The sequence below is a fragment of the Carica papaya genome, chromosome 4 (assembly GCF_054855325.1).
Source record: "Carica papaya isolate Zhongbai chromosome 4, ASM5485532v1, whole genome shotgun sequence".
Classification (NCBI taxonomy): Eukaryota; Viridiplantae; Streptophyta; class Magnoliopsida; order Brassicales; family Caricaceae; genus Carica; species Carica papaya.
The window spans coordinates 19493552-19505866 of NC_142312.1; the positions used below are offsets into that span (position 1 = coordinate 19493552).

The following is a 12315-nucleotide window of genomic DNA, read 5'->3' on the forward strand; positions in this document are numbered from 1 at the left end:
TGTTTCTGAGATGAAATAGGTGTTTTACCTTTATAGTTAGGTGTGGCTGCTTTTTCCTTATTTGCTTCAACTCCCTTCATTTCCTTCTTTTTTTGGCCATCTTGAGTTAAAGGTAGGAGTGGTCCCTTACCTTTACTCTTTAGTTGTCTATCCTCATGGCCATGTGAACCATGTCCTCCACCTCTACATAGTGTTGTAATTCCACCATGTTGGCGATGTCTCTGTTAAGACCTCATAGGAATCTCACCATGATTACTTCGGGATCTTTTTCTATATTGGCTCTGATAATAGTCATCTCAATCTCTTTGTGGTAGTCCTCAACAGACATAGATCCCTACGTTAAACGCTGTAACTTTTGATGCATTTCTCTATAGCAGTAAAAGGGTACGAACCTTTTTCGCATGATTGCTTTCATCTCTCTCCAGGAGGAAATTGGTTGTTCTCCATTACGCTGTCTAGTGAGGAGTAATTAATCCCACCAGACTAGGGTGTAGTCAGTGAACTCTACCATTGCTAGTTTGATCTTTTTTCTTCGTGGTAGTTATGACAATTAAAGACTAGTTTTATCTTCCTTTCCCACTCCAAGTATGCTTCAACATCATTCCTACCCTTGAAAGGTGGTATTCTCATCTTGATAGAGCTAATATTACTATCCCTCATTTCTTCTCTCATGTCCCCCTATCTTCCTCTTCATCATTACAGGACCCAACCTCATCGTCATTTTTTCTGGTGTTTGGGGACATGTGCCTTGCTTCACTTCGACCACCACTTAGATTATCCACTTTTTTACTGAGTCGTGTTAATTCTGCTTACATAGCCTCCAGAAAGAGTCTTATATCGGCAGGGCTTTGGTATTCACTTGACATCTTTAGAAAAGAGTTCCCTGCAGAAGTTTATTATCACAAATAAAGATTCCTCATTGGTTCTCTCGTGTTTTACTCACTTGGCTTTTACCCTCTGATATTCTCACACACTTTTGTGTTTTATCTTTCTATCTCTCATCCTCAAGTTGAGTATCGGATAGATTCTCTTGAATCAAAGTATTCTCAAGTATTATTTTAAGACACTGCAATGAGTCATATAGAACAAATATTGCACTAATACTAGAAGCAAGAGTGTAACATACAGAGGAAGAAATAGCGTATTATCAATTATGTTAAGCTCTAAGATGCAATTTAGATGCTTAAATATATCAGGGAACTAAAGCTTAGAACAACAAAAAAACTAAGAGTAGAAAAAAAATTAATAGTTTATAAAAGATGTAGGGATTTGGTATTGCCCCAAGGAAAAATCCGAAAGATATTCCTACTAATATATTCTTGGTGTATGTTACATTCGATAAAAAAAAAAAAAAAAGTAGTCTTTAATGAACTATGTAAGTATGGATGCACGTGGTTGTAAAAAAAATTGTAGGCGGTTCTTGTACCGTTTCAAAGAATGATTGTTAAATACAAAAAGGTAAGTACTTTTCTGATGGAATTTTTTTCCTTTCTTTTCTCTCTTCTTTTCTTTTTTTTCTTTTTTTTTTCTCTTCTTTTCTTTTTCTTTTTTGCATAGGAGACAAAATTGTAAAGAAAGTAGATTTAAAAAAATTTAGTACTTAACAACGATTTTATCAAGCCAAGAAAGTGCCAATTGATGTTATATCTTACTTGAATTGATGTATGAGATAATCCTTTTTTATAATAGATAAAATAAATAAATGGTGCAAGAATTTAAAAATACAAAAGTAAAAGATTATAGGTTTAGATGGAGCCAAAGCTCTAAGACCAAATGATACAGAACCTAAGATCAACCAATGTGATCGGGAACTCACACAATTTCATTCAAGGCACCAAAGGAATTTGATTTTATGAAAATCTTCCATACTTAACCCTCTATCAAGAATGATAGGAACTAAGATAATTGAAAAACGGAGAATTAAAAGAAGAATGGAAAAACTCCATAAGGAATTACCTTGATAAGTAGATCCACTCCTTACTCAACAAGAAAGATGAAAACACCTCTCTTGAATAAGACTCAAAATATTATTGATTTTAATCTTGAATGTTTACATTGAAGATTTGATGGCCTATTTATAAGGTAAGTCATGTGAATAAAAAGATAATAAAAATCTCTTAATTAAAATTGCAATTACATAAAAAATTAATTAAAAATAAAGTCTAAATTCTTAACTAGGTACAATTACATAAGAAATTAATTAAAATTAAAATCTAAATTCTGAATTATGATATATATGGTCTTCCCCCTTTTCTTGGCCGATTGCTTCCTTTTCTTACCCATTTTCATCATGTACTTGAAGAAAATTGTTAAGACCATTATGTCCTTGATTTAATTAGTTGGATAACTTATTTCTTTAGGCTTCTTTAATGTATCCAAACCTATCTTCCTCATTAATCCAAGCTTGGATGAAGAGTTGGAAAGCTTGTTGTAATCTTTGGGTCTGGCTCCTTGTTATGGGCCCACCTAGCATGATGATATCTTTTTCATGTGGCCCATAATGATCCATGCTCACATCACCAAGACTAGATAATTTACAGTTCAATTCCCTCTCAAAGGGAAATAAAAAATTGGTTGAGTAAGAATTTATAGAAGAGGAAATTCATGCTGGGTTAATGTCATGTAATGGGGATAAAGCGTTGGGGCCTCACGGTTTCAACATGAGATTCCTACACGAGTTTTGGGACATATTAAAGAATGATAGTGTTGTTGTCTTCGGTGAGTTTTTTTATTTTGGGTCTTTTGTCAAATCTTTGCATTCAACTTTTATTATCCTAATAGCAAAAACTGAAGGGTATGAAAAAACTTCATCCTATTAGTTTTGTGGGGTTTATGTATAAGCTGATCTCAAAAGTGCCAGCTAGACGATTGTTAAAGATATTAGGAGATATGATTAGGGAGAGCCAAAATACTTTTGTTGAAGGCAAATAAATTCTTGATGTTGTGATGGTGGCAAACAAAGTGGTTGATGAGTTTGGAAGTAATAAAAGGGAAAGTGTTCTATGTAAACTAGATATGAAGAAAGATTTCGACAATGTAAACTGGGATTTTGTTGATTATATGTTGGGAGGACTGAATTTTCGTGATAGATAGAGAAAATGGATAAAACAATGCACTATAACTACATCGTTTGTTGTAATGATTAACTGTAGAGCTTTATCCTTTTTTATGGCTTTAAAATGTTTGAGACTGGGAAACTCACTTCCACTTTTTTATTTATAATAGTTCTGGAAGCTTTTAGCATATTGTTGGAGAGGGTGAACGAGTTAAATATGATTAAAGGGGTTGTGGTTGGCGAAGTAAATTCTATGGTTAAGGGGTCCCATCTATTCTTTACTGATGATGCTATCATATTTTGTCAGCTAGGTGAGTCGACAATGTTGCACCTTCGATGTATCCTGTTATGTTTTCAAATGGTTTCGGGACTAAAAATAAATGTCAAAATCAGAGCTAGTAAAAATTGGTAATAAACGAAATGAATGATAAATGGCGAAGGTACTGGGATATATAGTGGGAGATCTACCTACAAAATATCTTGGGCTTCATTTGGATGCAAAAGTAAAAGAATCAAGAACATGAGATCCAGTGGTTGAAATGGTTGATAAGAGGTTAGAAGGATGGAAGAGAATTTCCTTTTAAAGGGTGAATAATTAACGATCATCAAAAATACGTTAGTAAATCTACAGATTTATTACATATCAGTTTTCACTATGCTAAATCAAGATTGCAAAGAAGCTGAAAATGATTCAATACATATTTTTATGGTGTGATGAGGTGGAAAAAAGAAAGTATCACTTAGTTAGGTGGGAAGAGGTTAAAAAAACCATATGATAAAGGTGATTTGGGGCTAAGATCAATGATGAAAATGAATAAAGCTTTATTAAGAAAGTGGCTATGGAGAAAGGAAAGGAAAGGAGATAGATTATGGAGGTAAGGTGGTAAAGTCAAGGTGGGGTAATAGAAAAAGGAGGATTGGCAGGAGACAGGTGGGTGGGAACCATAACAGAAGTCTGTGAATGAAAATTCAAGTAGGCTGCAAGGATTTTTCAGCATGCACAAATTGGTGTATAGAAAATGGTGAAAAAAATATGATTCTGGTAACGTGAATGGGCTGGAAACTTAAATTAAAAGACAGCTCCTCAAGAATTTATGAGATCGCACAATAAAGGAACATGAAAATTAAGGAGGCTTATTTAGGGGATAGGGAATATAAATTTTGGGATGTGCAAGTTAAAAGAAATTTGAATGATTGGGATATAGATGAGTTTCAACAATTAATCATTATGGTATCTCAAGCAAAAATGGGTCAACAAGAGGATTTTAAACAATGGATGCCAGAAAAAAGTGGGGTATTTATTGTAAAATCATTTTATCAACAGCTTGAAGGAGAAACAAGGATTCACGGGACTGATTTTCCACATAGGCAAATATGGAAGTCAAAAGTACCGCAAAGAATGGCTTTTTTTGCATGGGAAGCTTATCGAGAAAGTATTTTAACCATAAATATGTTGATGAGGGGTAGATGCACGGTTAACCACTATTTCATGTGCAAAACTAATGAGTAATGATGTAATCATTTGTTCTATGGTGCCCGTTGACTTAAAAGTTATGGACAATGATTTATGGACTTTTAGGAATAAATTGGGCAATAATAGGTTTCGTGAAAGCTAAAATATGGGCATGGATTGGTTTGTGCAAAAAAAGAAATAGCTTTATGGTTATTCCATTATTGGTTTTATGGGTAGTATGGAAAGAAAGAAATTCAAGAGCTTTCGAGGGGATTAAAAAAGATTTCAATTGTATTATATATAGATGGATTTATACTTTTGATTTTCTATTGTTGGGTTATGATATTTCTGATGTAGACAAAATTAGAATGGTGGTTGATCATTTGATAGAGATGTAAATGCTATGTAAATTAGTGGTATCCCCTTAGTACAAATCTTTTAATACAACTTCTTTTACTTCAAAAAAAAATTGTGGCAATACTTGGTATAAATTGTAATTCTTTCTTACCTCAAATTTGCATTAAATTGGCTCACGTGCTTTCAGAAAATATTTGAATTAGTCCATCTCCCTCAATGATCATTACACAAAATTATGTCATGTGTCACTTGTTTAGATGCGTGTCATTATTTGATTGGTTAATTTTTTATATAAAATGTTATTTGTTGTGTTACGTAACATCATATGTGATAAAAAAAAATTTAATATTTTTTAGATTATTTAAAAAAATAGAAATCATACTTTCTCTCATTTTCTCTTGCTTTCCTTCTCTCAAAACATAAGTCTCAATACTTCATCGTCACGGTTGTAACGGCCCCGGAATTTTATAATGAAATATGTGTATTTAAAAAGGTCAAATCCGGAAGTGTAATAAAAATTTTGATTAACATCCCTTACACTAAAACTAAAAACGTACTCAAAATATAAAAGAACAAACTAACTAAAAGAGAAACTTGAAAATAAAAGCTATAAATATAACTACAGAGTCTTCAGGCGTCCCCTTCGCCGTCTTCCTGCGAAACGGGCTCGGGAACAATGTCTTCCTGATCTAAAATGATTAAATAAGGAATGAGCTACACCAGCCCAGTAAAGACATCACACTAGCTCACCGTCACGGAGGTAAAGGTGGGTAGAAAACACAAAAAGACCAATGGAGCATAATTTACCACAAATTCTTTTATCAATAATAAAATCCTTTACTATCCACTTACCTCGATGAAATTCATAAAACAATATACGAAAGCAATAACATTATCATCATCGTAAAATCATATGAACTGTATAACATAATACTTATCACGCCTTTTGTAATTCAATCATTACACAATATATTTTTCCTCATTTACCAGCCTACTAGTATCCATGGGGATCCATAGGGGTCCCGCTACCCGTGAACCCTTAACACTTGTAATCAGATTCCAGGGCCGTCCCCATACCCCGTCCGGTATGGACACCAAAACTATAAACCTCAATACCCCGTCCGGTATGAGGGTGAAACGGGCCGTCCCCATACCCCGTCCGGTATGGGCGCCAAAACACATAAGGTCTCCATATCCCGTTCGGTATGAGAGACCACAATCCCGGTAGGGTTCCCTACGGACCCGGTCCGTCCACCATCTCCCAGGATATCTAGTCAGGCTGACCACATTATACAATTATCTATTTACATAACCTTTCATTCCCCTTTTCCTCAGTTAGCACCATCAATTCACACACAAACAAGCAAACTAGTATTTTATGTCAAACAAGACAACATACAACATCGGGTTCTCAGTCATTCACCCATAATCAATAAAACAGTAATATATGCACACGAAACTATGAAATGAAAACATCAGACCTCATACTGCATTTAAAACCGTAAAATAGGCCAAACAACAGCGAACCGACAAACACACCAGACTCGAGCTCCATTAGCGACCTTAAACAATTTCACACATCTGTTGATTCATGAAATACCGTTTTATCATTTATTGAACTTTAATACGTGATAGGAAATAGGGTGAGGGGTCCTTACTTGTTTCGGAGTCCGAATACGGCTCTACAGTGCGCCTACAAGCTGTCCCTAATTTTCCCCTGAATTTTTTTCGGGGAACTAAAACGCACTACTGGTACCTGCACATGTTCCAAAAAATCTCAAATTAGACCCAGGGCCCCTTTCGGCCAATATCGCAATTCCGGCACGGCGGCTTCGCCGTGCTCCAGCGACGGCGCCGCCGCTTGCGGCGGCGATTCGCCTCGGGTTGGCCGTTTTCGGCCGAATTCGGCCATACTTGCATCGGTCCCTGCGATAAAAAAACCCTAGGGCCCTTGGAGGGCCAAAAAATTACGAAAAACCGAAGCTTACCAGCGGCGGTGCTCTCGGGTGCGGCGGCTCTCCGGCGAGGTTCGTGTTTTGGTGATTTGGCTCCGATCAACCTGTAGAGAAAAGAATGGTGATCACGGTGATATAAAAATTGTATCAAACGGAGGCCGTGAAGGGCCTCATCGGAGGCAAAAACTGAGGAGGGGTGGGGCGGCGCCGCTGAGTTTTGGCCGTGTTTTCCGGCCGTTTGGCCTGGATTTTGGCTCCGATTTGGCTACAGGGAAACTCAGCGTGGAAAAACGAGCTGGGGGTATGAAATTTACCTCGATCGGCAGTTGGAAAACTCCCCGGTGCGGCGGCGGGTGGCGGCGGCCGGCTCCTCTGGCGTCTGGTTCGTCTTCTCCGGCGAGGGCAGGCGGCTAGGGTTTTTGTGGTCAGGTGTGGGGGTTTTATTTATACCCTTTTGCCTTTTGATCACAGCCATCCATTTTGATTAAATCTGGGCCGTCCAATCGCGCGCACGCGGATTACCCACGTGGCCCGTTCCCGGGTCAACGTGGTCTTACCACGCGGCAGGTCCTGGTTGGCCAGGGTTGCTGACTGGGCCGCTGACGTGGCTGCTGACGTGGCATTGACGGGGCGCAATTTTTCTAAATTGCGTTTTGACCCCCGGTTTCCGATTTTCTTTTCAAAAATACCCCCAGAATCTTAATTTTTACCTTTTTTTCCCAAAATCAATTTCAATTAAATCCAAATAATATTTTTATCCAATTTTACAATTATTATTATTTTTATTTTTATTAAGTTAAATTAAATTAAACTAAATAAATCAATTAAAATTTAAAAATTATAAAATAAACTAAATAAATAAAATAAATAAAAATAAAATTAATAATAATAATAATAAAATTCTAAAATTATTGGGCGTTACAACGGTCATCTCCAGTACCCACTTAATCTTTCTTGACATGAAACATGATTATTTCCACCCATACATTCTTGTCCCTTTTTCCATTCTTTTTCTACATATCCAAACAAGTAATGAGAGAGAGAGAGAGAGAGAGAGAGAGAGAGAGGAGGAAGCGAACTCTGGCAGCCTACGCTTTGCCATCTCACTTAATTTAACCAAATTAGTAATTATTTCTTTATTAAATTATTTTTTTTTTTTACTCTTAGTTTTGATATAATATAATAAAATTATAATGTGTTAAAATTAGAGCAAATTACCAAATTAGTGCCTAATATTTGGTACTTATTAAAAATTGGTTCTCAATATTTTTTTAAAAAAAATATAATTCATAACAAAACGACTAATTTTTTTTTTAAATTTTTAACAGAAAAAATTAAAATAATTAGTTCATATTTTAATATTAAATTTTTTTAATAAAATAATTTTAATTAATTAATTAAATTAATAAAATTACGTTTAATTCTGTTATTTTTTTATTATTATAAATTATTAACTTAATTAATTAGTAAAAGTAATTATTTTTAAAACATTCAAACATAACATAATCATTCTAACTTTTCGGTTAAAAAATTAAAGAAAACTGAAATTTATAAGAAATAAAGAACCTAAAGTATCAAATTGTAATAAAAAATTATTAAAAATTAAATCGTAACAAGTATTAAATATCAAAGAATTATTTAATAATTTGTGCTTAAATTTATTACGTTGAATTGTTAGAATATTTTTATATACGCATTACACTTAAATTTCCCCTTTATTTAACATTAATGGTTCATACCAGGATTGAATTATTTTTCTTTGTTTTTGTTTAATTATAATTAAAAACCATATGGATGGATTTAAGAAAAGAGAAGTTTTAGGTTCAAATTTTAGTATCAATCTAAACCCAACTTTACTTCTCCAGAAAATAAAAGACGTAATTATAATGATCTAATTAAAAAAATAAATTACAAGGACCGAAAATATATTTAAGCCTACCTAAGCAATAAATCTTTACATAACATTAATTAACATAATCTAAATAACATAATTCAAATAAAATAATTTCATACAACTAACAACCATATACAAAAAATCAAATAATGTCATTTAAACAATAACAATAATTAACTTTACAGTGGCTTATTGATATTGAATTAAATAAAGTTAATGAAAACATTTTGAACTATGAAATATTTAAACTCAGAGTAATATTAATATTAGTTTTTTTATTTATTTTGAATTTTTTAAAACCACTTTATTTATCACTAAATATATATATTATCAAATATTTTAAATTCTTAAAGTTTTATATTTTCAAAAAATAAATGTTACGTTAAAAAAAAGTTAAGTTAAGCTAAACAACATCCAGTTTTGCAGTCACAAACCTATAGAAAAACACAAAGTGATATTTATATTTATGCATAAAGCCTCAAAATTTTTATTTTTATTTGATTTTCAACAAAAAGAACCTAATAAATCAAGTTCGTAATTGATCTGTATAACAATCCCATTTCTTTCTCTTAACTAACACCATTATATAATAAATTCATCAATATTTAACTTTAATTATAGACTAAAGATACAAGACTCTGGACAAGGCAACTATGTGATTTGATCATTTAAGTGTTGCTAATGTAATTTGGCCCCCCTACTGGAGATATAAAAACCTATGCAAGTAACTCCAACTGAGATGGATCAAGACTCCATCCAACCACAAAGATCAATTTAGCATTAAGGATAGAAATATTTTGTGTATAAAAAATAAACCGCATTTCGTTTTTCATTGTCATCTAGTGTTAAACTATAGCTCGGGTACAAGGACTATGAATCCTGCTTCAATCTATTCAAGCTAACTAAAAAAAGGGCTAATTAAAATGTGCCAAGTTCCATGGACACGCCGATGGGAAGTCAAATAGAGCAAGAAGTAGAGGGAAAAAAAAAAAAAAAAAAAAAAAAAAAAAAAAAGGCATACTCATTTAGCAGCATCCGCCCCCATCATCAGATTCCTCCTCATCTGATGAAGCTTCTTTCTGCTGCTCCGCTACTTCGTTGTTTACTTTACTCTTTTTCTCCTTCCTTCTCTGCTTTTTCTTTTGGCGTTTCAAACGTTTTTTGGCTGTGCGTTCCTCTGTGGCTTTCAATCTCTCTTCTCTTCTCATATTGAATTCTGCCAGCTCTTTCCTTTTTTGGTAGTCAGCATCCATCCTTGCAAGCCGGTCTTGCTCTTTCCGTCTCATCTGCCGATACTGTGGCAAGCAGAATTGCAGAAGATTACTAAAAGTCATATAACAAGTCCAATAGCACCAAACCAGTTATAACTTCTGTCCAGATTCTTGTCCTCTGACCCTAGTGAAAATAAATGATGACAACAGATATAATTTCACGTTCAAATAGGTACAATGACAATCTAGCCATAGGTAAAAATAAACCCATCAGTCAAATGTGCTTTTAATTATTACAATAATCATTAAATACAAAATGGTTATCTACATTTCTAATCTCTTCATGGCTCACCTTCCTCAACTAAAGTATTCAGTTCAAGCCTTCTTCCTAATGAATGGTCAGCCAGATCCTTTTGTGGCATCATTTTATCTGAAAAATGCTTGAAGGGGCTAGGAAAGCAGATACTAAATTCAAACATGCAGAATATGAAGTAAAAAAAATTCTGAAAAAAATCAGATGAAAGTGTCACCAATGCTTAAATTACCACCATTTGAGGACAGTTAGATACTAGAATCTACGAGCAATAAGCTCAAACCAACCAGAATTTCTGCAAGTAACCGTTGCAGATAATTGACATAAGACATGACTTACAATAACTCACCCAGTTCCAAAGCCAAATACAAGGTCAAATACCAGAGAGACACACACACACATACGCACACACAAAGAGAAGAAAACAACAACCAAGTTCAAGCAGGAAAAATTAATCAAGAATCTGACATTTTGTCCATAGTCCCAAAACAATCTCATCTATTCAACAATGACAGAAAACAAGGCAAAAGATAACTGAAAATGCTACCCTCTTCTGCTAACCATAACACACTTGCTTGAAATTAAAGTAAATCCTTCAAGCAATTAAGATATATGCATGGTTAATGGCCAATATTCAGTATATCACCCAACTCACACAACAATATAATACACATACACGTTCGTGAACAAAGAAGTTTTGAATAAGACAACAATGACCTCTGCCATGACCAAGTAACAAAAGAAGAGGAAACACTTCATTGCCTCCGATCTGATTTGGTTTCCTCATCATAGCAAAATCAACACACTGACTACAATTTAGAGTACTATTCATTTAATATCATATGAAAATATCAAATTCCAGTAAATTTCTCATAAGAACTACATAATCACTTTTCCTTCAGAATGTTTTCCAATAGCTACAACACTTATCTAGATCCACCAACTACCCTGGATATCATGAATTCAACATTAAATTCCCCAAGTCATACAGCAGAAAATAACAGCTATCTACTTTCAGTTCAAACAGCAAAACTATCCTCCAAATAATAACCCAAAGAAAAAACTTGAATAGGCTTACATATAAACTAATCTTCTAAAAATAAGAGTATCACTAAATACGTGATATCTAAAAGACAAATTAAATCTTCTAAAAGATAAGCTTCGGATAACTATATGATATTTAATTAAGAGAGAAATCTTATTTGAATTCAAAATAACAAATAAAATAAATTATGCTTTTTATATTAATCTTTTAACAGACTGAACTTGAAGATCAGAACAGTTGAGAACTAGATCATAGAATACCTGGTGGAAGTCACCAGAGCCCGAACCCGCAGAACTACCGGACGTGTTACTGACGCGGACAGGAACGTTTTCTATAATACGTCTGAGCTTAACCTCCAGATCCTCCTCCTCTTCCTCGAACACCGGACCAGTGTACTCCACAATCGCCGTGGATCCCCCAGCCACCATCGCCGGTGCCAAGGACATTGGATGACGCGGCGGAAGACCCGGTTTCTGCTTCTCCGCCGCCATCACAACCTGCATGTTCGCCTCCTTCGGCCTCTCCGTCGACATCGATTTAGACCCTGAAACCCTAATTTTAAGGGTTTTCTGTTCCCGAACAGTGGTTTTTCTCTGGGGTTCTGGGTTTTGTCGATAATTGAAAAGTATTCACTTGGATTTCTTGCTAGCGACTATGGCGTCACTGTAGCGCCCATTTTGGTAGCCAGCGAAAAGTTACAGGCTTTTCTAACGATTAGTGTCGTAATATGAGTTATATGTATCTGTTAAGTATTTCCCTTACATCTTTTGACGTGATTGATCAGGAAGATGTTTTTTCAATTTCCTAGGTCTATTAGGTGTATTTTTAGACTTGTTACAATTTGGTTGTCTATAAATATTTCTTCTTCATTTAGGAAATCAATCAATGAATTTGAGAGAAATTTTATTTTAGAAAGGAGTCAAATCAGATTTTTGGTTTCTTAGAGCGAGAATACATCGTTGACAGTGGGTAGAACATAATCCTTATGGGTTTTTATCATTTTGGTATTGGAGCTTTACTTTTAAAATTAAG

The 12315-nt window shown here is 34.4% G+C and overlaps 1 protein-coding gene across 1 annotated transcript; it reads right to left on the reverse strand.

The window, feature by feature from the left end:
• Positions 1-9494: 9494 nt before the first annotated feature.
• Positions 9495-12104, reverse strand: LOC110812581 (PRKR-interacting protein). Its single transcript, XM_022039394.2, has 2 exons — positions 11544-12104; positions 9495-10009 (listed from the first exon to the last, which is right to left on the reverse strand). Exons 1-2 carry the CDS (start codon positions 11814-11816, stop codon positions 9740-9742), a joined length of 543 nt encoding a protein of 180 aa, XP_021895086.1. The 5' UTR covers positions 11817-12104; the 3' UTR covers positions 9495-9739.
• Between the last annotated feature and the right edge of the window lie 211 nt (positions 12105-12315).

What these genes read in the sequence shown, in the direction of transcription:
- LOC110812581 (XM_022039394.2), bottom strand. Translation starts at nt 11,816, where the DNA reads ATGTCGACGGAGAGGCCGAAGGAGGCGAACATGCAGGTTGTGATGGCG. An exon ending in GCTCTGGTGACTTCCACCAG is followed by an intron (nt 10,010 to 11,543) that starts GTATTCTATGAT and finishes TGCTTGCCACAG; the next exon opens with TATCGGCAGATGAGACGGAA.